This window comes from Bombyx mandarina, chromosome 05 (assembly GCF_030267445.1).
Source record: "Bombyx mandarina strain Sakado chromosome 05, ASM3026744v2".
Lineage (NCBI taxonomy): Eukaryota > Metazoa > Arthropoda > Insecta > Lepidoptera > Bombycidae > Bombyx > Bombyx mandarina.
In genome coordinates, this window is record NC_143212.1 from 17471457 (window position 1) to 17497671 (window position 26215).

Consider the following 26215-nt stretch of genomic DNA (forward strand, 5'->3'; position numbering starts at 1 on the left):
TACGAGTATTTGATCAATGGGTATTCAATAGGTCAAGTCGTCGTGGCCTAAAGGATAAGACGTCCGGTGCATTCGTGTTGAAGCGATGCAACGGTGTTCAAATCCCGCAGGCGGGTACCAATTTTTCTAATGAAATACGTACTCAACAAATGTTCACGATTGACTTCCACGGTGAAGGAATAAAATCGTGTAATAAAAATCAAACCCGCAAATTATAATTTGTGTAATTACTGGTGGTAGGACCTCTGTGAGTCCGCGCGGGTAGGTACCACCACCCCGCCTATCTCTGCCGCGAAGCAGTAATGCGTTTCGGTTTGAAGGGTGGGGCAGCCGTTGTAACTATACTTGAGACCTTAGAACTTATATCTCAAAGTGGGTGGCGCATTTACGTCGTAGATGTTTATGGGCTCCAGTAACCATTTAACACCAGGTGGGCTGTGAGCTCGTCCAACCATCTAAGCAATAAAAAAAAAGTATTTTACATTTGACTATTTTACATTTGTTACTAAAAACTAATTTGTATAGTAGGTACAGCATACTTTATTATACAACAAACATAATATATTTTATTAGGCGCAAAAGAAAAATAACAACAGCTAAATTAAAGAACGACGAAGAAATTAAACGAAAATAAACCTCCAAATTTGTATCTATAAATCACTGTATGTGTATTTCTTATTGCGGGGCGTATAGTAAGCCCATACAGAGACATCGCCTACCTGTGGATAAGTGAACTTAAGTGATTACCGGAGACCATAAATATTAAAGCGCGAATACTGAATTGAAACTTGAATCATGAGGTCAAGGTTTATTAATTGTGTGCAACAGCTGTTCCCACCCTTCAAACCGAAACGTATGCTTGCTACGCGAGAGAAATCGATAGAGCAGTACGTACCTTTGGGGGATCACAAAGTTTATTAAGCGACTAATCGTGTTACATTTTTCAAGATTCGTAGCGTTCGTAGATATAATAAGTGCGAGATTAAATAAGACATTTAAGCGAGGGAAATTATAATTACACGAATTCCATTTTCTAATTAGAAAGTACTTGCAAACTAAAAAGGATTTCGTATTGATCATACTTTTTCTAACTCACGCTGCGGTGATCAGTGTTCCATGGAATAAAAAAAAATAACAATTCCAATAATTATTCGTGACCAACACCAACTTGATTGACCAACGCCAACTTGATTGTTCAGCTGTGAGAGAACACCACCGAGAACTTTCAAAATGTTTTGTAATTGAAATAATCGACTTGATATCTAGGCTCTCGTATTACTGAATAATAGTTATAGACCATTCTTAGGAATAAGTAAATAACCTCCATTTTACTGAGACTTCATTTCATCCCATCTGTTCTTCGGTTCTTCATTTCGCTTCATGTCATTTTTCATAGTTTAACAGAATAGAAAATGTAAATTAAAAATACTAGTTAAATAAATAATAAATAATGGCTTAAAGGTCCCCTAGACAGAACACTAAATCTTGAATCAATCAATCTCTTGGGTTAATGGCCTAAATCTTAAAAAAATCGCCGACTTTTTGGCGGGAACGCGAAGAGTGAAGTTGTGTAATTTGTTTTATTTTGTCTATTTAGTGTTTAAATGTGTAATAATGGTGGTTTATTAACTGTTTAATATCTGTGAAAGTGCACAAATGTGGGAAAATGAAACAAAGCCACTTGATGTAACTTCTCGGGATCCTCCAAAAAGTCCACTAAAAAATCTCAGTAACTGACCGCCATTTTACTGAGATTATATTTCATTCATATCATCTCATCTCATTTCACTTAATTTCATCACAGTTGGTTAATGTTTCAAAGTAATCATCTTTATTTCATTTCATTTCGTTTCACTCCATATTATAAATTTTCATAAAAATAATAATATAGTAAATTAAAATAAGACATGACTTAAAGATCTTGGTTACAAGCCTACAAATCCCTTAAAAAAATATTGAAAAATCGCGCTGATGTCAACTGTCAATGTCAATTATTTACATTTCAACCGTGAAGGTTGTTTAATCTACGACAAAAGTTTGTTTGTTTTCAGATTATATAGAAACTTTTGGTTTTCAAACGTTCTTGTAGGTCTTCAAAATGAATCAAACTATCAACGTAGAGCAATTAAATTCCGCTTTAAATTCACTACGGACACTACGATCGAGCGTCAGCCATGTATTCGAAACATTATCTAATGGACTACGCGCCGACCACGGCGAGGACGGCAAGGAGAAATTTCTATTAGAACTTCAAGAACTACTGAACAACGTTAATATAAACTTGAGGGACTTGGAACAGACAGTGAGTGGTCTCCCGATACCCACTGCTCCGCTGAATCTTGGTAATACCACGTATTTGAGTCAAGAAACCTCACAAGACAGGCAAACATTGTACACGCAGTTGGTTAACAGCTATAAATGGACTGATAAGATTCACGAATACAGCTCCTTCGCTCATACGTTACTGAGTCAGAACTCTCTCAAAAGGTCTTACATTAATTCTGGGAGTACGAAAAGAAGAGGCAAACTACAAAGTAATCACAATGTTGCTCCTATACAAGTTGATAATGTCATAAACAACATAGACAGATCCTATAACGATATGAAAATTACCATATCAAGACCATTTGCAAGTAATGCAGTTGTACAGATCAACCTAAGTCACGTTTTGAAAGCTGTTGTTGCTTTCAAGGGCTTATTGATGGAGTGGGTCATGGTGAAAGGCTATGGAGAGACCCTCGACCTGTGGACAGAGTCACGTCACCATGTATTTAGGAAAGTAACAGAAAATGCTCATGCAGCAATGTTGCACTTCTACTCACCAACATTACCAGAGCTGGCAGTAAGGTCATTCATGACTTGGCTGCATAGTTATGTGAACCTTTTCAGTGAGCCATGTAAACGATGCAGTTGTCATTTACATCACACATCTCTGTTGCCACCAGCATGGCGGGACTTCCGTACATTAGAAACATTTCACGATGAGTGCAAGCAATAGTCATTGTGGTATTGAATGTGGGGGCTTCCAGTTCTCTCGTTCAATACTATAGATTTTTGAAATGGACAATGTTATGTAAGAAGGTGTTAATAGTTAAAGTAATGTTGGGATGGAACAAAGGGCCAATTATTTTGCAGCCCCTATTGCCTATAGTCAATTGGAATTCATAAACCTAAACTGTAGTATTAATAAAGTGTATGTAATTATCTGGATAAGCAAGGTTGAATATTATAGCATAATAAATTCTAAATAATATTGTATTAAAATGTATAATTTAAATTGTGTATGTACAGTAACTAATTGTTTTATTTTCAAATGGGTCTTTTATAAATCTTCTATAAATTTACAATACACAATTTACAATAAACAATATACAATTTATGCATTTGTATACATTATGTTTTCTTATTTAATTATGAACTTAAGCACATGTGTTGGGTAACAAATCAGTTCATTTTGTTTCTGTCTTTGTACAACTGAATCTTAGCAATTCTTTTATTAAAAGGAGAACAAGTACCCTCACTAATACACTACAGTATGCATTAGCGAACTTAATATCTTAGGCATTATCTACCAGTCAACTAAAGGTGATATATAGAATACAATGGTAGGTGCATTGAAACATAAATTGAATAAATGCACAAAAATAAATACTCTACTTAAGTGTATATAATTGCAATATTAAAAGGAATATACTTACTAATATAAACTTACATAACATCAACTTAATAAAATTAAATTACTCATAGATTCAAGATCATTCAGCTAATTTTTCTAACAGCATTCACCAAACCCCTGACTTGAACTTGCACTGGCTAGCATACTCAAAGTACTCAATTTCACTGTGTTCTGTCTGTATTTAAAAGATGACCAAAGCCCATAGACAACCCATAGAAAGAGATACATTTACTAATTACTAGAGCAAACAGAAGAGGACATAATATGTAGTGAAAACCTGTCTTTTATCATGAAAATAATGTATAAACTCTCGGATACTACTATGCCTAAGTCTTACCCTTTTAACCCAAATGTTCACTACCCTGCGCACCAGCAATATTTATGATTGGAAATACAAGTTAGTTAAATTTACCTTATTCTTTCATTGACAATGAAATAGTAATTTAACTATACATGTGTCTTAAATGATCATGAAATTCACTATGTAAAAAAATATTATTTCACTATTCAGTTGAAACCGACATTACAAACAACCGAACTGAAGAACTAATCAACATACAAGAATGCAAAAGATTATCTAATTTAGAGCTCATCATTTGCAGCATATTAACAATGAATCCAAATTATTATGACACAAATAGAGACTACTCTAAGATATCGTAGTTTATCAAAAAATGTTGGGGCTCTCAAAAACTTTAGATTAATCTATATATATAAAAATGAATTGCTGTTCGTTAGTCTTGCTAATACTTGAGAATGCTGGAGCGATTTGGCTAATTTTGGTCTTGAATTATTCATGGAAGTCCAGAGAAGGTTTAAAAGGTAGACAAATATGAAAATGCTCTGAATTAAATAAAAATAATTTTATTTTTCCTTCGATGTGTCCCTCGTCGGACGGATTCCTTTTGATTGTTTTAAGTTTATTTTATACAAAAGCTTAGGTCTTATATTTATCGACTGAGGTACTACGAAGTCTGCCGAGTCAGCTAGTAATATAATAAAAACAAAAAGAATTTTACTAAATATTTTATTGCTAAATTAATAATTAGAACTGTCTTAACTAAACAAACGGTTTGCAAACTGCAACTGAATGGTCCACACTGCAAGCCACTTTAAGTACATGAGCACCAATCGCCACTTTTAAGGGAAAATGCTGATCATTTGTATTGCCCAAGCCGAGGCAGCCTTGCCTATTCCTGCCCCACATGTAGAGATCACCATTATTAGTGACAGCTGCGAGATGGGAGATTCCACAGGAAATTTTTTTAACCACACACTCAGGGTTGAATTCATTTCGGCCAAACAATGTTGGTGGTATTTGTTTAGGTGTCGCCGTATGCTGCACGTTTGGTCCAAGTCCTAGAAGACCGAATCCCCAGACAAAGACATCTCCTTGGTCTGTGAAAGAAATTGAAAAGGAAGTAAAATAGTAAATATTTTATAAAACAAGTTCAGTTCCTCTAGTCGAAGTCTAATCTAGTCTCCCTCTCAGTAGCTTTTTTTCTGGCCCGTGCTGACCCTCCTACGAGTTCCACGCGCCTAGAGGGCGCGCTGTGTATGTGGGACTGAACGGTCCGCAGATGTTGGGAGCGGACCACGGGCCCAACGTGCTGGAGTGACGGTAGCGTACGGCGCAGCATCGATCCTCTCAGGTCGCACTGTGACCTTCACCGGGAGGAGATTGCCTTCTCACCTCTCTCACCTGATACATTAACCTAGTTTTTTTATGTTTGAGAGATTACTGGTGGGCCGGAGGCCTTTCCAGTTTTACCAGGGCAGGCGGGCGAGCAAGGGTTCAGCCAGGAGGGATAGTATTTGCTAACAGCTACCCGAGCGCCTCTGAAAGAGATCTAACAACTCAATAGTAGCTGCTTCGCGAATGAATCTACTACCGGATCGGAATCGCATCCCGCTGAGAAGATCCGACAAGAAACTCAGCGGGTTGACGTTTAGGTTAGGTTCATTAACCTAGTGTTCATGGACATCAATTTGCTTAGAAATATCGGTTCATTGTTAATTATGTATGTTATTTTCCCAGCACCACTATCCTGCCTATTACTGCTATGAAGCAGTCATACGTTCCAGTTTAGGACCACAGTGTAGAGAGCAGTACTCGATTTCTTCATTCAATATGTCGAGCGCGACGGTAATATAAAGCGGGCCGTAAACTCGTCTGTCGATATACTCTGACAGACAGACATCCGCAATGAATTAAAAAGGGTGCGTGTACTTATGTACGCGCGTAAGAAATTATACTTTATTTTTATTAAATTTACTTCTTTTTTTTTTAATTAATAAATAATTAATATTTAACGTTAATAATTTAATAATATTTAGTATGAATTATATTAAATAATAATTTTGTCATTTATATTACTAAAAAATGAATGCTAATACCACATTTTTTTACGAGTGTACATGCGCGAAAGTTGACCTGCGGCTATATTCAGACTCGCCAAGTTACGTCGGTCGTATTGTAATGAGCGATTTAGTGGGCAACTTCATTCGGTTAATTTTGTGTCACGGTGCGCGCGCATCGTAAAATTTCACTCTCATAAATTTTTCATAACGCGCCTAAAGAAGTATAATTTCAAAAGAAATGTTATAGTTCCAACCATTAACGATCATGCAGAAGGATCCTCCCGCCGCGATGTCCACAATCCTGCCGAGTCCCCTGGTGAAGTTGAGGAGCGCGTAGGGCGTGTTGACTTGGTGTTGTGTCGTCGCCATCGGGATCTGCCCGTACTCCGAGTTGCCCCAACCGAACAGTTCTCCTTTGTCTGTAGACGTGTACAGAGTAGATTTTATACCCGGCGTACACGTATCAAAAGATACTTTTTTTCTTTCTAAAACTGAAACTTTTACGATTTTTTTATTTATTGCTTAGATGGGTGGACGAGCTCACAGCCCACCTGGTGTTAAGTGGTTACTGGAGCCCATAGACATCTACAACGTAAACGCGCCACCCACCTTGAGATATAAGTTCTAAGATCTCAGTATAGTTACAACGGATGTCCCACCCTTCAAACCGAAACGCATTACTGCTTCACGGCAGAAATAGGCAGGGTAGTGGTACATACCCGTATTAAATTAAGGAGTATCACATTTCATTTACTTTAGCCATATTACATCTTAAGTCATATATAATACTGATAAGTTGTCTGAAACTCACTGTTCAAAGCTAAAACACAATCTCCAGTGGAAGCGACTTTGACAATCTTCTCTGTGGTGATATCGCCTATGACAGCGGTAGGAGTGGATCGATTGTCATAGTTTCCCAGTCCGGTCTGACCGTCGGCTCCCCACCCACACGCGTACACTTTACCAGACTCTGTTATGAACAGACTGGAATGTTTTAATTTATGGATGGCGTAATTTTGATTCAGACAAATTTCATTGTATAATAAAACATACTGTACGGGACACAGCTTGAGACATGAATTCTCAACGTATAGAGGATACAATTTAAAAAAAAATTGAAGAATGGAAGGAATATTTAAAGTCATTTGAAATTCATAGCTCAGTTTTATAGTACAACAGTTCCTCCACCCTTCAATCCAAAACGCATTACTGGTTCATGGCAAAAATGGGCAGAATGGTGGAACCTTACCTTGTGTGTCCAAATACCTATCCTACCAACAGTAATACATTAGTTATACGTACGAGATTGCTCGATACAAAATGTCAACTCTTAAAAGCAAAGCACTTAACAATTGAAATAAACTCACCTATGATCTTGTCCGCAGCATACATCAACTATGTTTTCCTTTCCGAGCTTTTGTATGTTATGAGTCACCATACTACCTTTATACTCCTCATTGATATTTACTTTCCTACCGCACTGACCATATGCATTGTTACCTAATGTATAGACACCTTCTTTGTCAGTCAGGATTATTGTGTGAGCACGTCCAGCTGCTACTGCTTTGATCTACGATAGGAGTATGAAAACATTTCTATAAGCTTACTACTATTTAATTTCCTCTAACATTTCCTTCTGAATACTTATTATTTTTATTCCTACAAAACTGTTGTTTGAGCCACTCTGGCTACCACTAAATCTTTGGCAAATAAAACTATTACTAACCTTACACTCCAAGCTCTTGTAAGGTATATAAATAGGTGCATAGCTAAGCAGAAGTTCCAAAGGATGATTTCGTCGTGGTGAATGGTATCCAATTTGGGAATCTGTATTGATACCGGTACCGAAAACTTTGTGCTGCTCTGAAGTTTTTATTGAGGCTACTGTGAAACCATAGCCACAGGCTATGTTTGTTATCTGAAAATTCAGTTTTTCATTACTCAGCTAATGTTATACATGATTTAAGAATATAAAATAAAAATCTAATGTAATAGATTGAATTTTATTAGTGTGCACAGCGTATACTTAAAATCTACTAAATTAGACTTAGCATTAATACTATTGTCTAGTGATTTTTGCAAGTAACCAGATCGGAGTTACAATGTAAAATATATATTGTTCAGGTTATAGGCCTGATATACTACTGGAAACTTGACAGATCCTTCACTTTCATTGAATGCTCCCATTAGAGGTAGTTTAAGTTGCTGGACAGGGACAGAGGATGCAATGTTAAGCATATGTCATGGTAAGAATTGTATATGATTACACTAATTGTATATTTAGCACTGGTATCTGCTATATAACAGCCAGAATTTTCTAAGGCCTATTCCTACACAATAATAAACATAACAAATTATTTCTGCTGTGAAGCAGTAATGTGTTTCAATTCGAAGGTAAGGCAGCCACATTACTTTAAAAACAGAGACATTAAAATTCATATCTCAAGGTGGATGGCAGCATTTACATTGTTGATGTCTGTGGGTTTCATTAACCACTTAACGCCTGGTGGGCTGTGAGCTTGTCCACCTATTTAAGCAATGAAAAAAGTTAAAGACATTCTGAAGTTTAAATATATGTGTAGTATTTAAAGTGTTTCTAACTTTACAGTTGTCATGAACAACTGACTACAATAACCAAAGTATTCAATAACTCAGAAAGAATATGACGATAAAAACAGTAAATTAAATGGTGAAAATGTAGTTTTAATTATCTCAAACTTTTTAGAAATTGTTTATTTTTCTTTTAAACAAGTATTGGTAAATTAAAGTTAAAAGTCCTTACATCAAATCTCTCTGCAAAAGAAGACCTCATTGGATGCCAAACCAGTTTGAAGTTGTTTTTGTAACTTTTTTTCCCTTTCTTGCCACGTGGGAGGTGGATACCCAGAGCACCTGTCTCAGCAAATCCCCACACATAGACTCGTCTGTCTGTACTTTTGCTTATTGGATACTGGAATACTGTGGGACACACAACACAGTTTAAAGTCGATTTACTGTCTCAGCAGGAACTTACATGTTGTTTAATTAAATTCAGAATGAAATTAACCTCCAATCCTATAGGATTGTATTACTGTAGTAATAGGAATCATTCTTCATTTAGTAAGCTAAATATTTGTTGTTTTAATAAATTCATACATTATTTAACTTCCTATCCCTTTTTCTTCAAAACTGTAAAGTGTAGATTATGACATAGAGAAATACATAGTATGTACTTCATTTCATAGTAAAAACTCGGATCTATTTTGCCTAAGCTTTATCTCAAAATGAAAAGTCACTTCTATGTTGGTATCTGTTTATGGGCCCCAGTAGTATTGTTACTTCAGGATTATGTAAAACATTTAATATTTTTTATTGATCGTCCCGACTGCCCTAATACGTCCTATAACCTAACTAAATAGTGAGAAGTTTCTTATAATGTTATCTTTGGTCCATTAAAATTAATGTTCGATTTATATTGAGAATAAAAAACTTGAAAAAAAAGTTTTTTGAATAATGCATAAGGACTGTAAAAAGTCTAGAATGCAGAGTTAATTTTTTTTTTTTTATTATGCTTGAAGCTGTTATAAAATCTAAAGATGAATAGGAAACCGATATTATAAAAATTATGTATTGTGTATTTATTTACTTGGTAAAAGCTCCTCTTCACTTGGGTCATGAACTTTCTTCTTAGTCGTAATGAAAACTCGATTCAACAAAAAAACAGGACTTCGCCGCTGTATTAAAAATTTAGCTGCATACATATTAATTCAATTTCCAAGCATACCACAGTCAAAAAACAAATTGTATCTATATTAATCAAGTGTATTTAACGTAAAGCACTTTTTTATTTCAGGTTATGTTTGTCGACTTTTGTTTTGATGGGGGATTTATGACCTGGTAGCTAAGACCTTTAAGTCATGTCTTATTTTCTATACTAATATTATAAAGAGGAAAGATTTGTTTGTTTGTTTGTTTCGAATAGGCTCCGAAACTACTGGACCGATTTGAAGAATTTTTTTTCCATTAGAAGCCGACATTGTCCCTGATGAACATAGGCTACTTTTTAAAAAAAAAAAAATATTTTTTATTTTTTTGTTTCATGTGTGTTTTAATGTTTCCGAAGCGAAGCGAGGGCGGGTCGCTAGTAATTTATATTCTTATTTTTATGAAAAATGGAGTGAAATGAAATGAATTGAAAATGATTAATCTGAGACATCAATCAACTGGAACATAGATTATACACTTAATATATTCGAGAACTGGAATGAAATTAAATGAAATGAGATGAGATGATATGGGATGAAAAATATTCTCATTAATGGTGGTCATTTACTGAGATTTTTTCAGAGGACTTTTTGGAGGATCCCGAGAAGTTACGTCCAGCGGCTATGTTTCATTTTCCCACATTTGTGCATTTCACAGATATTAAACAGTTAATAAACCACCGTTATTACGCATTTGAAGGGTGGGGCAGCCGTTGTAACTATACTTGAGATCTTAGAACTTATATCTCAAGGTGGGTGGCGCATTTACGTTATAGATGTCTATGGGCTCCAGTAACCACTTAACACCAGGTGGGCTGTGAGCTCGTCCACCCATCTAAGCAATAAATAAAATAAAAATTTAAACCTGAAGAAACACAAAATAAAAGAAATCACACAACTTCACTCCCCGCGTTCCCGCCCAAAAGTCCGACTTTTGTTTTTGAACCATCAAACCATAGATAATATACGTAATATTTATCAGACAAACCAGCTTAAGAGTTCTGGCTGTAAGCAGCCAGAACCTACAATAACATATTGATTTATTAGTTTTTGTATAGCGCTGTATAGTCTCTGCACTACAAGCACCGATCACCGTTCTCGTCGAAGAGTTCGATGTGAAACATGGACACAGCCCTTAAACACAACAAAGTTTCGCCGGATATTCTCGATTCCGATCCGGTGCTAGCTTCAGGTGCTAGGGCTAGGGTTAGCAGTCCTCCCACGTTGAGCACGTGAGCTCACCTAACAAACCGTGCGTAGTTGGAATCGCCCCTTAGGCTACCAAAGATTAGGTAGGAAAAAAAATTGAGAAGCCGAATCATCAAAAATAAAACCACCGCGCCCCTTTGAATCCTATATTTAAAGACAATAGTTACATTTTACTTTATTTTAGACAGCAAGTTGGCTCGAATCTGAGTATTCTGGAAGAGAGCCTTAATTAGATTCCGTAACTCTTCGGTTCTGAAGTGGACCGCCAAGGGACCGGTACCATCCTTCCAGTGGTTGTCGATATCCTTCAGAGACCCTCCAAGGACAAAGATTAGCTCCTGCAGCTTTATCCAGGATTTGACGTGAGTTTCTATGTCTGTTGGACTCTAAAAAGTACGCAGAAAGTTAAATTCTGATAAAACAAATTTCAGAATCAAATATTTTTAGGTATTTTGGACAATTTTTATGAGTTTCACCACTCGGAAATCGAGATCTCATCATAAATACTGTAGTTCAAGTGCTATACTTGTTTACTAAAATTATAAGCTGTATCCATAAGTCAATAAACACTATTGTCACAGTTTTACAATCTATACAGTTAGGAAAATAATGTAATTGCGTCGATTTTTTACTAGTGGTAGGACCTCTTGTGAGTCCGCACGGATAGGTACCACCGCCATGCCTATTTCTGCCCTGAAGCAGTGATGCGTTTCGGTTTGAAGGGTGGGGTAGCCGTTGTAACTATACTGAGACCTTAGGACTTTTAACTGAAGGTGGGTGGCGCATTTACGTTGTAGATGTCTATGGGTTCCAGTAACCACTTAACACCAGGTGGGCTGTTTACTCGTCCACCTATCTAAGCAATAAAATAAAAAAATATTAACGAAGGGGATCTGGCGGAGAGAAGAGGCGCGAATCACAACCCCCGATCGCGCTTGGTTTGCGCACTTAAACGATGATTACAGATGCGACCGTGCTCATCGCAACAAATTTTTGGGAGGATCGTTACACCATATTTCAAGGGGGTGAAAGACTATTTGGTTTAAGCGAGATTTCGCTAAATACGCGACATTTATCTTTGTTGGTTTTAGCATTAACAGTCCGATGTTTTTAATTGAACTTCAATTAAGTTTACTTCATTCAAATAGCTGAAGAAGTGTTTTTATTTCGATATTTTACCCAAATTTTAAACTCTAAATGGCTGTTCTGTAAAGCTGCAAAGTCGCTTAAACCAAATAGCATATCAGCTCTTGATGTAATGGTGCACAGTTGTTCTGTGTACGAATGTTCCTCAACAGCAAAATACAACAAGGAATTTGACTTTATTTCTATAACTTACTTAACCAAATATCGCCTATATCATCTTGCAAGCGAAAAATTTAAACAAACTTGAACATTGAAACATTCAAAGTAATAATGTAATTAACTAGAACAGGGCTGTCTAAACTAGATTTCTTTGCGGGCTAATTAAATTGACTACAAAAGCTAGAAGAGGGTTGCAGAAAAAATAAATACTACATATGAGTCGACTAGTATCAAAGCCGGCAATGTGACTTTTGGACAATTACTGGTAAATCAGAAAAACGAATTATTGACTTTGTATTCCATTGGCAGTCACAAAACTCTTCTGAACGACATCTTAGATAAATAACAGGTTAAGTATTAACCTTTATTTAATGCAGGTTTTGAACCGTATTCTTTGAAGGAGACAATTATATTCAAATCAATCTGTATTGACATATCAATAACATTTTTTGTCCAAATGCACAGATTGCCACCTTTGATAATAGACGACTCATATTAGTAAAAGATAGCTTCACTTAAAAATGATGTTATCAGAATGGAATGTTACAAGAATAAAGATAAATTATACCAAATATTGATTATATATGTTGACGAACAATTCTATTAACCAAACTATGTATATATATTCAATACTATTTCCTGAATAAAACATGCGTCTTTTGCCTGGTCAGCCCTGAACTAGAACACTATTTTAGGCAGAATATCAATTGCTGGAGTTAACTTAAAGAGAAATGATTAAATTTAAATTTACAAAATTCTTGATATGTAACTAACTGTCCAGCTGTCAGTCTTCAAAGCGCTCACCTTATAACAAATTTTATTTTAAAGACAAATTAAGTGAAAGTTAGCTTGTCTCCAATCAAAATTAATAACATTTGCAAGTCCCAAATTGATTTAATGTTAGTTACCTGGAACAATTGTGGTGCCTTTTGCACTACTAATGTATATATCTCGGTCAGCTGTGTCGCCATCTCCATTGAGATGTCCTCGACGGTGCACACTCGGTGAATGAGTTCCTCGATGAACATGTTGACTAGGGTCGCCATCAACCTTGAATCAGAAGATTATAAGCAAAAAGTCTAAGCAGGCTGTGCGCATGTTAACCAACCTCTTTTACTTTTTTATTATACTAACTAGGACTCATTAACTTGTAATACCTATGCAATAAAAAATTACAATGACTGACTGTACCTTGTGAAGACATTGATAGGGAACACTCCTATCCACACATTTTTCAAAAGCTGTAGTTGCCGCAAGCACTGGCGGATAGCGGCCTCAGCATTGGAGCCTAACACTTCTTTGACCACCATGCAGTTGAGATCTTTAAAATAATATTTTCTGATAAAGTTCAACAAATGTTGTTATATTTCTGCAAAAGCAATGAAGAGATACCCACAAACCACAAACTGTTGAGAAAGCACAAAAACACCAATTTAAAATCTTTCACTATCAGTCATGTTGTGTCATATTTATTAAATGAGGTATTGCTATTCATAGCATTTGCTGTGTTTGAAATGTATCATAATTGTACTAGCATATATTATATAAATGTACTAAACTAGATTCAGCGCAAGTTATTACTCACCTGAAGAACGTATGTTATCCAAGATTTGTTTCCTCTGCTGCTGCAGATGTATTGTAAGGTGCTTGTAACCCAGTTCCCGTAACTTCTGAACCAAATCAACAAAGCCAATGGGATAATCGATGTCTCGACCCTCCATCAATGTTAACCACTTATCACCAAAGGTCATCATATTGTGTGCAAGATACATACAGTTGTTGTGGAATAATGCTGTTGAAATTAATTATATATTTATACTCTTTCTGAAATGCTCTTTATGTGATTAAAATGCTAGTCAGCATACAAACAGATTATTTATAGAAAAAGCATACGTTGGTAAAGGTAATAGTCATAATAAATAATAAATTTTGAAGTCGTCGTGGCCTAAAGGATAAGACGTCCGTTGCATTCGTGTTGAAGTGATGCACCGGTGTTCGAATCCCGCAGGCGGGTACCAATTTTTCTAATGAAATACGTACTCAACAAATGTTCACGATTGACTTCCACGGTGAAGATATAACATCGTGTAATAAAAACCAAACCCGCAAAATTATAATTTGCGTAATCACTGGTGGTAGGACCTCTTGTGAGTCCGCACGGGTAGGTACCACCACCCGGCCTATTTCCGCCGTGAAGCAGTAATGCGTTTCGGTTCGAAGGATGGGGTAGCCGTTGTAACTATACTGAGACCTTAGAACTTATATCTCGAGGTGGGTGGCGCATTTACGTTGTAGATGTCTATGGGCTCCAGTAACCACTAAAGACCAGGTGGGCTGTGAGCTCGTCCATCCATGTAAGCAATAAAATAAAAAAATAATAAAAAAATAAAAAATAATAATAGAGTGTAATGTAGTTTTTATTATCATCTTACCAACATACTGAGGAATAGTCTGCAAGTATTTTTCATGATGATATGGCATCACTGCATCATAGAGCTCAAATATTAACCTGGTGGTCTGATATAATTTCTTACAAACTACATCAGAACACTGCACAGCTTGCTCCATTATGACATAAATCAAATCTAGAAGCTCTTGAGCTGTTTTTGATATCATACACCTCGGAAAGTAGAATAAACTCTTTGGTATTGTCTTTTCAAGTATTCTCAAGGCTTCAGCTGCCTTTCCATAATCATCACTTGATTCTTCCTCATCAGGAATATTCTCAACACCAATAGACATACAAACACTTAGGTCTTTCAGCATTATGTCTCTAGCTGTCTTCAAGAAGTGATCACTAGATTTCTTTGAGAATAAGATATCTATATCTTCTATATATTTTAATATAGATATATCTTCTGTAAAGAACTTTACAATGAAAAGGAAATGCTGAAATTTTTCTATCTCTGAAGTAATTTTACCATATGTTTGTAGATCTATAATATTATTTGGGATTGTGTCTATGAAACAGTCTTTCATGATCAGCTCACTGAACGGTCCGCTAATTTCATTCCCAATCAACTTCATAATACTACAATTCTTATCATATTCAAATTTCAATTTGGAACTCAAGTGATGGAAAAGTAACCTAAAGTTGGCTATAACTTGATCATAAGGAGGCTTATAATTTTGCTTGTAATTTATTGTTACTGTCAATAGCTCTTCAGTTTCCGGGAAAACTATACAGTCATTATAAATGATTGGCTGTAGAACTTCTTTATACAAGAACTGAGAGAACTCACTAACTTTTTCTTTCAAATTTTTATTTTTATCCAATGCTCTTATCACATCAATAACAAATGGTGTATCTTCAATTTTTAAAGTAATTTTAACTACTGATTTCTTTGAGCTGACTTTAGTATTCCATGACACAAGTCTTGTCCATTCTGTATACAGGTCTTGCAGGAGTTTATCCAGTATAAGTTGAGCTGTATGTTTTGTGTTAGCATATATATCTAAATATTTGAAACCTTCAGCAGGTAGCTCTATATATTGGAGTAAATCATACACAGCCTCCACAGCACGTGTGTAACTTTGTGCCTGTCTTCCTTCTTCAAATTGCTTCACAAGTTTACCACACTGTCCAACATCATACACAATGTTCAGTGCAAAATTAACATGCTGCAACTCTTTCGTGATCTGGTCATGGGTTTCGATGGATTTGAGGACTTCTGCCATTGTGTGCTCTTCTATTTCCTTCTTGCATTTTTCAAGTTCATCAACAACAGCTTTACTATCCACAAACAATATTTTACTCTCCTCCAAAACTGAATCTACATTATACTCACAAGTTTCCAAATAAGATTTTAAATCTATTTTTAACAGTTCTATTTCTTTGGTTAGAAGGGGTATTTTGTCAGCTGGTTTCCAGTTTGTTTCACTACAATCAAATATTTTTTTTAAAACTTCTTCTATATCATAACTCTCCATTTTAACGTTTTCTTTTTGACTTATCTTTGTGAATAGAAGATTCAGAACGTCTCTCTCTTGTTGGAGACTTATGAGAGCGGCGGTGGCTCTTAAAATGATATTTATTGGATCCTACTGCATTTCTTATGGTATTCACCAGAAAACGTTTGTTGGTTTTTTGAGGAGGGGCTTTAACCCAACCTGACGGACCAACGATTTCAGCTCTAGCGGCGCCTTGAACAGCTTCTCGTATTAGTTCTTCAACAGCCAACCTGAAAACATAAGGAATCCAGTAGTTCGATGTGCCATTGTTTACTAGCCGATCAATAAAACCAGACAGTGAAGAAATTCATTTCATATTAATATTCGCACTGCTATCCATTAATAATGGATTATCGATTGATGCAACACTATTTACCTACATAGAAATACGTACTTCTCTAGGGCTTCGTCATCTAAAGGAACATTTTCAGGTTTATTGTCGACATCTTCTTTATCTGTCATAATTTTTATACAAATTACAGTTTTATTTAAGGCGATAGTTAAAATCAAACTCTGTCCGCTTATTAAAAGCTAAGATATCCCTTGAAAATCCATTTTAAAAATCCTCTACTCCCAAGAAAACAAAACACGTACATTACCATTTGACAACCTTGATTGAGAAACATAGAGTAGACTGCTATTGAGTTACATAGGTTGAAAATGTTGAAATGTTCCAGTGCATTATTTCCGTTTTCCGTTCTCTATTGAAGTCAATTTTTATCCAGTACTAAGATGTTTTCAATTACGGATTTAAAACATAAAACTATTCAGTAAATTCGAATTGATGATTAATTTTAGTAGAGGTTTCTTGCAATTCATATTACGAGAATACAACTGTTACAGAAAAAAAGAAAGTAACTTTGAAGACTGAACGCAACATAACTGTACAATTGTAAAATCTGGCAATGATTTTGAACGCGTGGAGTGAAACGTCAGCCACGTACTTTTTCTGTCAGCTGGCGATTGTAACTGATCGTCGATCCTTCACTAGAATATTTATTAATTAATCCAAACTAAGGTAAGATAAATGAAATATACAAAAAAAAAATATTGAGATATCTGGAATGTTTCTTATTTAATACATATCCATTACATTGTTATTCATTAATAAACAGATATCCGCAAAACTCGGAAGACAACAATCTCACTGAATTATTGCAATTTTCAGATAGAATGGCAGCGAAACTGTTATATTTTGTACTCTTCATCGCTGCCGCAGTGTCTGCGGATGATGAACCCGTGCTAGCAAGACTACTAGTGTCAAAACAAGTGCTAAACAAATATCTAGTAGAGAATATGGATATACTAGTAAAATACACATTGTTCAATGTTGGGAGCGCACCGGCTGTTGAAGTGAAACTCGTGGACAACGGCTTCCATCCGGACGTGTTTACTGTAGTAGGCGGACAACTGACCGCGGAAATCGATAGGATTGCACCTCAAACTAATGTATCCCATGTAGTGACTGTCCGGTCCAATAAGTACGGCTATTTCAACTTCAGCTCGGCGGAAGTCACATACAAAGCCAGCGAAGACGCCACAGACGTGAGTTTTTTTCTTTCTATTATTCTTTTACATTTTGTAGCTAAAAATCTCCCAACCTAGTGTTATCAGATTACTGGAATTTTATATATAGTGAATCCATTCACCCACCATAGGCATGAGGCTGTAAACTTAAATGTATTTAAAGCCTACATTTCTATTTTTAAAGCTTGGTTGCTTGTAATTTAGAATGTGGTGGCACCAATGAGAGCTCACAGTAGTACTAGAAACAAAAGGGTTTGGCTTTGATTACATTGAATTTGGAAATGAATGTGGTTCTTCATTGTTGAAATCATTCCTAGATATGTAATTGAGTAAGCATGTGCTTAGAAAATTTGGTACCTGCTCCACAACTGAAACTCCGGTATAGACATATTACTCAATATGAATGCACAGTTACTTATCTGTGGGCTCAATCTTGGTGTAGTCAAGGCTATTAGCTACATGTTTGTGGTCCTATTATAACACCATTTATCTAGTAGGTGTCATGAAAGGTATCTAAAAGGTACATTGGAGAAAGGACATCAGTTTTCTTTGAGTATTATACTGGTGCACTAAAATCACCACAATTATATTTAGTGAATTTTGTACCTTTCTACAAGTGAGTAGTACCTTCCTGCCTTATTTATGTTGCAAAATTATCATGTTTAAATTTGGAAAGTAAGACACTCATTATATGTGACTTTATCATCAATTAAAAATCCTATTCAATCAATAAGAAGTATCAGCAAGAAGCTTGTGGGCTTGCTCTTTTCCGAATTAATGTACATCATACAGAATACTTATAAAGTATTATTAAATCAGTACACATAATAACTTGAAATAGAAGAAAAAGTCTCTATTATTGTGCACTGGCCTGTGATCTGTTCGCATACTTTCTGTGTGGGATAGAAATTCAAGTTTATGCTTTTTATCATTAACTTAGATAACTTAGATAAAATGCTTGACCTAGAGAATAAAACATAAGTCACATAACTGAAATTTATACACTAACTTAGGTATGGCTTTGTACCACAATATTTAATCACAGTCACAATCTCATGAGTGGCCCTGTATATCTTAACAAAATAGTTATTAGAATTAAAGTAATCCATATAATTTCGAACCAAGACAATTATTTTTATATTTATTATATAAAAAAAACTGTATTGTACTCCTCTAATTACAGGTCCAATATTCGATCAGCAGTGCTCCAGGAGAGGGAGCCATCGTAGCCTTCAAAGATTATGATAGAAAGTTCTCCTCGCATATCCTCGATTGGGCGGCATTCGCAGTTATGACCCTCCCGTCCCTAGCCATTCCATTTGGCCTCTGGTACTCATCAAAGAGCAAATATGAGAAGCTTTCAAAACCCAAAAAGGGACACTAGTTAAGTTTTTATTGTAATGTAATTAGTTAGGTCTGTGTTGCTAACGTTTCAATTTTAAATCGTGTATTTTTGGTTGAACAATGTTTTAATAACAGCCATAGACTTTAATAGATTTAAATATATTCTTTGTTTTTGTATATAAAAAAAAAGTTGTTACCCGACTGCCGAAGTTATCTTTTTCATGTGATTGTGTAAATGTACAACAACGATTTTAAATGAAAGGTCAGCAACAAAAGTTCATGTTCCATTATTATGTCGCTCACGAACATCTCTTAATTGTTAATATAATTTATAAAGAACAATAAAAACGAATCTTTTACATTTGATATTTTTATTAATTTGGTATTATTTAGTATAAAGTGTTGCCCACGCTTTTAAAATAACCTGTGTAATGTAGACTCGCGTTCTAACCGTCGTATATTCCATGCTTAAATTGTATTAATAATAATTTACCTATGAAGTTGCCGTTTTACAAAATTAGCCATTTGGAACGTAATGTATGTGGCTGAAAATAAATTTTATTTTAAAAATATGGAATTATTTTCCAATTTAGTAATTTGTTTATTGATTATTATTTTATTTTCACTAGATTTGTATCTTTTGCCTCAATATGGACACGAAAAAACACGAATAGTTATGGAATGCGAATTCCGTCGCGGTAGCAATTCCGCACAAAACGCTCACAACATTAATAACGTCTGTGGAGTAAGTAGAACCCTACAAACGAACGCATGACTCGTTATTAGTTGAAACACTTCCGACATGTACCTAAATTTTAATCTTAAAAACTAAAGTTAAAAACGATAAGGAATGCGTAGAAAAATTACGATTACAAAATTGCTGTGATACCATGATTTTCATTGAAAACTAGCTGACCCGGCAGACTTCATAGTGCCTCAATCGATAAATAAAAGACCTAAACTTTATTTAATTCCGAGAATTTTCATATTTATCTACCTTTTAAACCTTCTCTGGACTTCCACGATTAATTCAAAACCAAAATTAGCCAAATCGGTCCAGCCTTTCTCGAGTTTTAGCGAGACCAACGAACAGCAATTCATTTTTATATATAGAGATTGAAAATAAATAAATAAAATGACTAAGTTTCTAGATATTACACGGCACATTTGTAAATCATATTAAGTCTAAAAACACATGGAGTCACAGGCCACTGTGTTCTTGTCGGATGCTCTCATTGGGTCGTGAATCCGATTCGGTGGTAGATTCAGCAAAGCACTGCCCTTGCTAAGGCTAATGTTAGCAAAACCGCCAGGCTGAGACTCGTGAACCTGCCTATACGCTCGGTGAACCTTATCTATCCTCTCGAGGTTCACAGGATAAGTAGGCAAAAAAGTGCATGAAGCTACGAAAAGAATCCCACGCGCGCGTTTGGAGATGTACAACATAAAATATACTGAATACTGTTAGCAAATTCTCTCAGGTTGAGCCCATGAGCTCACCTATCCGTCCGGACGTGGTTGGAGTAAGCTACCAGCGAATAGGAATAGATTTTTATTTATTTATTGCTTAGATGGTTGGACGAGCTCACAGCCCACCTGGTGTTAAATGGTTACTGGAGCCCATAGACATCTACGACGTAAATGCGCCACCTACCTTGAGATATCAGTTCTAAGGTCTCAAATATAGTTACAACGGCTGCCCCACCCTTCAAACCGAATCGCATTACTGCTTCACGGCAGAAATAGGCAGGGCGGTGGTACTTACCCGCGCGGACTCACAAGAGGTCCTACCACCAGTAAGGTTGAATATGGTTGAATATATTCTGCGAGACGAAAATTTACGGACTCTGTTACGATCTAATAAGTACGTTCGAATCTGTCATATTTTTAATTTCTTACATTAAATTAATGAATAAATTTAAAATTTAATAAAATAATATAGATAATAAAAAAACAAATGCTTACTGTAACGTGAAGAAACCGAATTTTTATTTATTTTAATCAACGCAGCGCCTTTATGCATACTCTGAGATTTTAAATAAAATAAAATATACCTTTATCCTTTATGAAGTAATTTTTAAATTAAAATTCAATGGAGTAAAATGTGAATACCCCATACAACCTAATATTATACCTATCTCTATCAATCGTATGGAACATCGAGTGAACAATAATTCAATTAGGTACCTATTCGTATCGTAAATTATTTAATATCATTTAATTTTATGGCCTGACAAGTTCTATACTTAATTAATTATTGATCAAGGAAGATGAATAAATTTACATAACGTTCACGGCTATGCAAAGTTTCCAACTCATTATGGTGTAGTGAAGCATCATTGTGATTTTAGCTATGCCATATATGTTTCCGAAATCCATGCTCCCAACAATCAATGCAAATTCCTCACAGACTTCAGTGTGCTTAGTGCGAGTTTTTTAACGTTCTCGATAGCGTAAAAGTTAGCTCATATTTGTATGGGATGGGATCGTTTGCGTACGTTTGCCGCTAGGGGCGCTGTTTCAACTGCACTCACACAGACACATAGCATATATCCAACCATCAGTCTGGTCAAACAATGGACATTGCTTATATCCAACAGCTATTTCTTTCTATCCTTCACTGGTGCTTCACAGTAGTTTTTACTCTTTACATTGAAACGTCCACGCCATCCTTCAATATCCATCAATAATTTTCAGATAACAGTCGTTTCAAAAAAAGACGGTCAGTATTTTCTTAGGTTTTCGCATGTAATACAGTCGTGGAAAGCATTTGAAACGTCAGAAATTTTAAATTATAAATGTGTGATAAAATCGTATATTAGTTTTAAAACTAATTTAAATTGAATTTATAAACATTCATTATTTTCCACCTGTTGTTTATATTTTGGACTAGTTGACTAATTATCTGAATACATACATGCATCGGTATTTAAAATGACTCATCTCTTAACCTCTTTGCCTAAGTTGTTTGCATTAATTGTCAACGTAGATAACAGTAAATTGTTTTAATTTATTAGATACACTAATTAAATGGGGAATATTTATTTGTATACTGCAGAGTGAAAAGTTTCCGACGACATGTAGAACAGAAAATAATGTAGGAGAGAAGAACAATGGAAGGCTTGACATCACCACCATGTCAACAGAGAGATAATATGATGTTTGTTAGTTTTTTTTTTTTTTTTTTTCTTCACGTCATCTCGGATCCTCCCGATCCACTGACGGTGCTTTTAGGTACTTCAAGCACCGGTCACCGTTCTCGCCGAACCCGTCGCTTGCGACGAAGGGCTCGACGAGTAAATTAACTCTCAGACACAGCCCACTGAGTTTCTCGCCGGATCTTCTCAGTGGGTCGCGTTTCCGATCCGGTGGTAGATTCTGCGAAGCACGGCTCTTGCTAGGGTTCGTGTTAGCAACATCGTCAGGTTTGAGCCCCGTGAGCTCACCTACTAAAGTTAGGGTTACGCTGACATAGCCGCTAGGGCTATCAGCTTAGGTAGGAAAAAAAAAAAAAAAGAAAAAAAAAAAAGAAAACAAATTTCCTCGGTTTTCGTTAGTCGCAGAGATAATTAATACAGCTTTTACGGCTAATCTGCGAGGAGTCGTCCGTTGATCACGAAGACTGTAAAATATTCGCAATGTCGAAAATTATATAGTAATGTTACGCGCTGGGGTTCGGGATAAATAAAAAATTCTATCGAATTACAAGTTACCACTGTATTAGTACCTAGAACAGCTAAAACACTCAAGAAACACTTTAAAACTCTCAATTCGCTTCTTCCGCTTCGCTTCAGGTGATCCGTTAGCTGTTTCGCTTCGAGTAGTTCCGATTACTGACTGACTGCGTGCCATCTCTGCAACGCTTTTATAGCCGATACCACATTCCTAGAATTATCGAGAATATTCCACACATTTCGAGTATTATGTTTCCGCTATCTGACAATAGATGGCGTTGTACTTCCCGAGCGTTCTATATGCTACTAGATCCTTCGGTATTCGTTCGACTATTCGGCGATAGATGGCGTTACTGTTACCGGCGTAACAGTAATAAAAAACGCAAGATTAAATCGTACCTAAAAATATTTTTAGCTAGATTATATTATTATGATGTTATGATTTCTTTGATAAAGCTTTAAATTAAATACCATACGATTGTAATCGTAGCACAATATGTAAAATGGCGCTCGTGCAGCTAAGTAGATAGTAAAAAAGCAATAGTTGTGAATTTATCTAAAGTTATTTGAATTAGGTAGGCATCGGCTTGGCTCTGCCCCTGGCATTGCTGAAATCCATGGGTGACGGTAACCGCTCACCATCAGGTGGGCCGTATGCTCGTCAGCCTACACGGGCAATAGAAAAAAAAAGCGATGTGGCACATTTTTAGAAACATTATAAAATAACGTGTTCTTATTCATCCCTAGTATGGGTTCATTAATATTATCATACAATTTTAAAGCATTTTATTGTACAGTGTCTATAATAATTTATAAGCTTCGTGGCAGAAATAGACAGGATTGAGAAACTAGCCCGCTCGGTCCTATAATACACCTCCTATTCATTAGGCCAGAAGCACTTCACTTCGATTCATTTGCGAAGCAATTGCTCTTGAGTTGTTAGGTCTCCTTCGGTGGCGCTCGGGCAGTCGTTAGCAAATCCCACCCCTCCTAGCTGAGCCTTTGCCCACCTGTCCTGATGAAACTGGAAAGACCTCGGGCCACCATTAATCTTTCAATCATAAAAAAACCTTCACTTCGATGTTGCATTTTTAAATCACTTTTGACTTTGTTTTACAAATGAATGAAGAAATGAAAAAAACTTAAATCAATTGAACTAGTATTTGTTAATAATCCAAGTCTATTTAGTAAAATTATAGTGACGATGTTATTGAAGACGTAAAACCTGCAGCCAAGATACATTTTGCCCTTGTCACCCATATTAGCTCATACAGGCGCGGTTTTATATATTCTAGGTGTGTATATTATTAATAATAAGACGGATTGAGTCACCGCGCATAATTTATAATGAAAATAGATATAAATGCCTAAATTTTAACCTACCTAAACTGATGGTCCAGAGACCATAATATTAGCGTAACCTTAACTAGTAGGTGAGCTCACGGGGCTCAAACCTGACGATGTTGCTAACACGAACCCTAGCAAGAACGTGCTTCGCAAAATCTACCACCGGATCGGAAACGCGATCTACTGAGAAGTTCCGGAGAGAAACTCAGTAGGCTGTGTCTGTGGGTTAATTTACTTGCCGAGCCCTTCGTCGCAAACGACCGATTCGACAAGAACGATGACCGGCGGAATTCATATTGTGACGTATATACATGGGTTCGGCAATAGTTCATTGATCTATTAGACCTACTTAAAACCGGGCATCATCACGAGAATTTATATATTGAAATTATTATCAAACTACTAGTATAATCTGTAGTGCAAAATATTATGATAATGAACTCATGAGCTTTAAAACCGATTAGTCACCGTTTGTTTTGTTCATGTCTTACCTGCAGTCTCCTCGGCACGATCCACGGCACCGGACAGAGAGGCTTGGATGGTGGAACTACTTTTAAAATATACACCATTTCTTTATATTTAATGTAGTTTAGTAATGTAGAGGTAGGTCATCTTAGCACTCGTTATGTTTAATTTATTTTGAAAATAATACGTTTCAACGTACCTACTGTGATTGAGACTGCGGGTGGCATCTTGTTCACAAACTGACCAACATTAAAATTAAATTATAACAACGAAAATAAATTTCTAGTCTTTTTAAAGTTACAAATAAGTTTTTTTTTAAATATTAGAAGCACTCTGCGTTATTCATTAAACTAATGATGTTACAGCTTAGAATAAAAATTTCTGTGCGCCAGATAGTATTTATATATTACTCAATTAGCAAAGCAAAGCAATTAATAATCATATCCTAATAACAAATAAAATCTAGAGGTACATGAACATTGAGTTGTATTGGCAACACCCAAGAACTGGCAAGAAAGAGGGTAGACAGATTTGTCTGCAAATAACATCCTACCCACAATTTTCTGCCTGCCTATGATCATGGTGCATGCAACAGCACAAATATATCAGGACATCGTGAAATGTGCTAATTGTTGCAAAAACCCGCTAAATAATAGTGTTTATAAGATTATGATCTAGTTATTATCTCTTTCATTTAGCGATGCTGAAGACTGAATAAATAATTTAATTACACAGCTATTAATTCTAAAGTTTTCTACGTGCTAAACTTATAATTGAATAGGAATAAGCTTTTTTTAATATTAAGTATTATTTATTAACGCGCTTATCGCCATAAAAGTTAATTTGTCGTTTTAACCTCCAATGGACAAGCTTATTCAGTGTGGTCAATAATTTCACAATAAACGCAACTTATGGCTGAATATGGAAATTAGTACTATTAAGAAAAAACTTAAGTTACCAAAACTTTTTAAATACTACACTTAACAGTACGTTGAATTACCTACTTTTTTATTTATTTTTATTGCCTAGATGAATGGACGAGCTCACAGCCCACCTGGTGTTAAGTGGTTACTGGAGCCCATAGACATCTACAACGTAAATGCACCACCCACCTCGAGATATAAGTTCTAAGGTCTCAGTACAGTTACAATGGCTGCCCCGCCCTTCAAACCGAAACGCATTACTGCTTCACGGCAGAAATAGGCAGGGTGATGGTACCTACCCGTCCGGACTCACAAAAGATCCTACCACCAGTAATTACGCAAATTATAATTTTGCGGGTTCGATTTTTATTACACGATGTTATTTCTTCACCGTGGAAGTCAATCGTGAACATTTGTTGAGTACGTATTTCATAAGAAAAATTGGTAACCGCCGGCGAGATTCGAACACCGGTGCATCGGTACATACGAATGCACCGGACGTCTTATCCTTTGGGCCACGACGACTTCATAAGTGTGTGTAAGAGTGTGAGTGTCAAATACGTGATTGTGTGTGTAATGTTCTTTTTATTGATTTAATATATTAAGTATGCATAATTTATAAAAAATATTAGCATTCTGCACTTTCATTGAGCTTCTAATATAAACTACAACTATTGACTATTATAGTTT

At 35.8% G+C, this 26215-nt stretch overlaps 5 protein-coding genes across 5 annotated transcripts; 2 read left to right on the forward strand and 3 right to left on the reverse strand.

Annotated features, from left to right (window-relative positions):
• The first annotated feature begins 1999 nt into the window (after nt 1-1999).
• Nucleotides 2000-3391, forward strand: MED27 (mediator complex subunit 27). The gene has a single exon (XM_089727951.1). The coding sequence runs from the start codon at nt 2099-2101 to the stop codon at nt 2996-2998; it is 900 nt and encodes a 299-aa protein (XP_089584077.1). The 5' UTR covers nt 2000-2098; the 3' UTR covers nt 2999-3391.
• A 1298-nt stretch (nt 3392-4689) lies between these two features.
• LOC114250704 (RCC1-like G exchanging factor-like protein) lies at nt 4690-9945 on the reverse strand. The gene is made up of 7 exons (XM_028184685.2): nt 9663-9945; nt 8820-8995; nt 7764-7955; nt 7405-7607; nt 6849-7021; nt 6292-6456; nt 4690-5074 (listed from the first exon to the last, which is right to left on the reverse strand). Exons 1-7 carry the CDS (start codon nt 9775-9777, stop codon nt 4737-4739), a joined length of 1362 nt encoding a protein of 453 aa, XP_028040486.2. The 5' UTR covers nt 9778-9945; the 3' UTR covers nt 4690-4736.
• Nucleotides 9946-11121: 1176 nt separating this feature from the next.
• Zw10 (Zeste-white 10 kinetochore protein) lies at nt 11122-16370 on the reverse strand. Its single transcript, XM_089727952.1, has 5 exons — nt 14727-16370; nt 13880-14086; nt 13486-13615; nt 13203-13344; nt 11122-11375 (listed from the first exon to the last, which is right to left on the reverse strand). The coding sequence occupies exons 1-5, from the start codon at nt 16222-16224 to the stop codon at nt 11160-11162; spliced, it is 2193 nt and encodes a 730-aa protein (XP_089584078.1). The 5' UTR covers nt 16225-16370; the 3' UTR covers nt 11122-11159.
• LOC114250677 (protein POLR1D-like) lies at nt 15554-16880 on the reverse strand. The gene is made up of 2 exons (XM_028184638.2): nt 16640-16880; nt 15554-16475 (listed from the first exon to the last, which is right to left on the reverse strand). Exons 1-2 carry the CDS (start codon nt 16705-16707, stop codon nt 16226-16228), a joined length of 318 nt encoding a protein of 105 aa, XP_028040439.1. The 5' UTR covers nt 16708-16880; the 3' UTR covers nt 15554-16225.
• A 208-nt stretch (nt 16881-17088) lies between these two features.
• Nucleotides 17089-19477, forward strand: SsRbeta (signal sequence receptor beta). The gene is made up of 3 exons (XM_028184636.2): nt 17089-17263; nt 17414-17790; nt 18956-19477. The coding sequence occupies exons 2-3, from the start codon at nt 17419-17421 to the stop codon at nt 19154-19156; spliced, it is 573 nt and encodes a 190-aa protein (XP_028040437.1). The 5' UTR covers nt 17089-17263; nt 17414-17418; the 3' UTR covers nt 19157-19477.
• Nucleotides 19478-26215: the final 6738 nt, after the last annotated feature.

Bases quoted from the DNA above. Each gene is read 5' to 3' on its own strand.
- MED27 (XM_089727951.1), top strand. From the start codon at position 2,099: ATGAATCAAACTATCAACGTAGAGCAATTAAATTCCGCTTTAAATTCA.
- LOC114250704 (XM_028184685.2), bottom strand. From the start codon at position 9,777: ATGTATGCAGCTAAATTTTTAATACAGCGGCGAAGTCCTGTTTTTTTG. The intron at 7,608-7,763 runs GTTAGTAATAGT...CTCCTATCGTAG, and splicing joins ACAAGAGCTTGGAGTGTAAG to ATCAAAGCAGTAGCAGCTGG. The intron at 6,457-6,848 runs GTGAGTTTCAGA...ACACGTCTACAG, and splicing joins TTGTGTTTTAGCTTTGAACA to ACAAAGGAGAACTGTTCGGT.
- Zw10 (XM_089727952.1), bottom strand. From the start codon at position 16,224: ATGGAGAGTTATGATATAGAAGAAGTTTTAAAAAAAATATTTGATTGT. The intron at 13,616-13,879 runs GTGAGTAATAAC...ATTATTTTAAAG, and splicing joins GGATAACATACGTTCTTCAG to ATCTCAACTGCATGGTGGTC. The intron at 13,345-13,485 runs GTACAGTCAGTC...TTCTGATTCAAG, and splicing joins CCTATCAATGTCTTCACAAG to GTTGATGGCGACCCTAGTCA.
- LOC114250677 (XM_028184638.2), bottom strand. From the start codon at position 16,707: ATGACAGATAAAGAAGATGTCGACAATAAACCTGAAAATGTTCCTTTA. The intron at 16,476-16,639 runs GTACGTATTTCT...TTATGTTTTCAG, and splicing joins GATGACGAAGCCCTAGAGAA to GTTGGCTGTTGAAGAACTAA.
- SsRbeta (XM_028184636.2), top strand. From the start codon at position 17,419: ATGGCAGCGAAACTGTTATATTTTGTACTCTTCATCGCTGCCGCAGTG. The intron at 17,791-18,955 runs GTGAGTTTTTTT...CTCTAATTACAG, and splicing joins CCAGCGAAGACGCCACAGAC to GTCCAATATTCGATCAGCAG.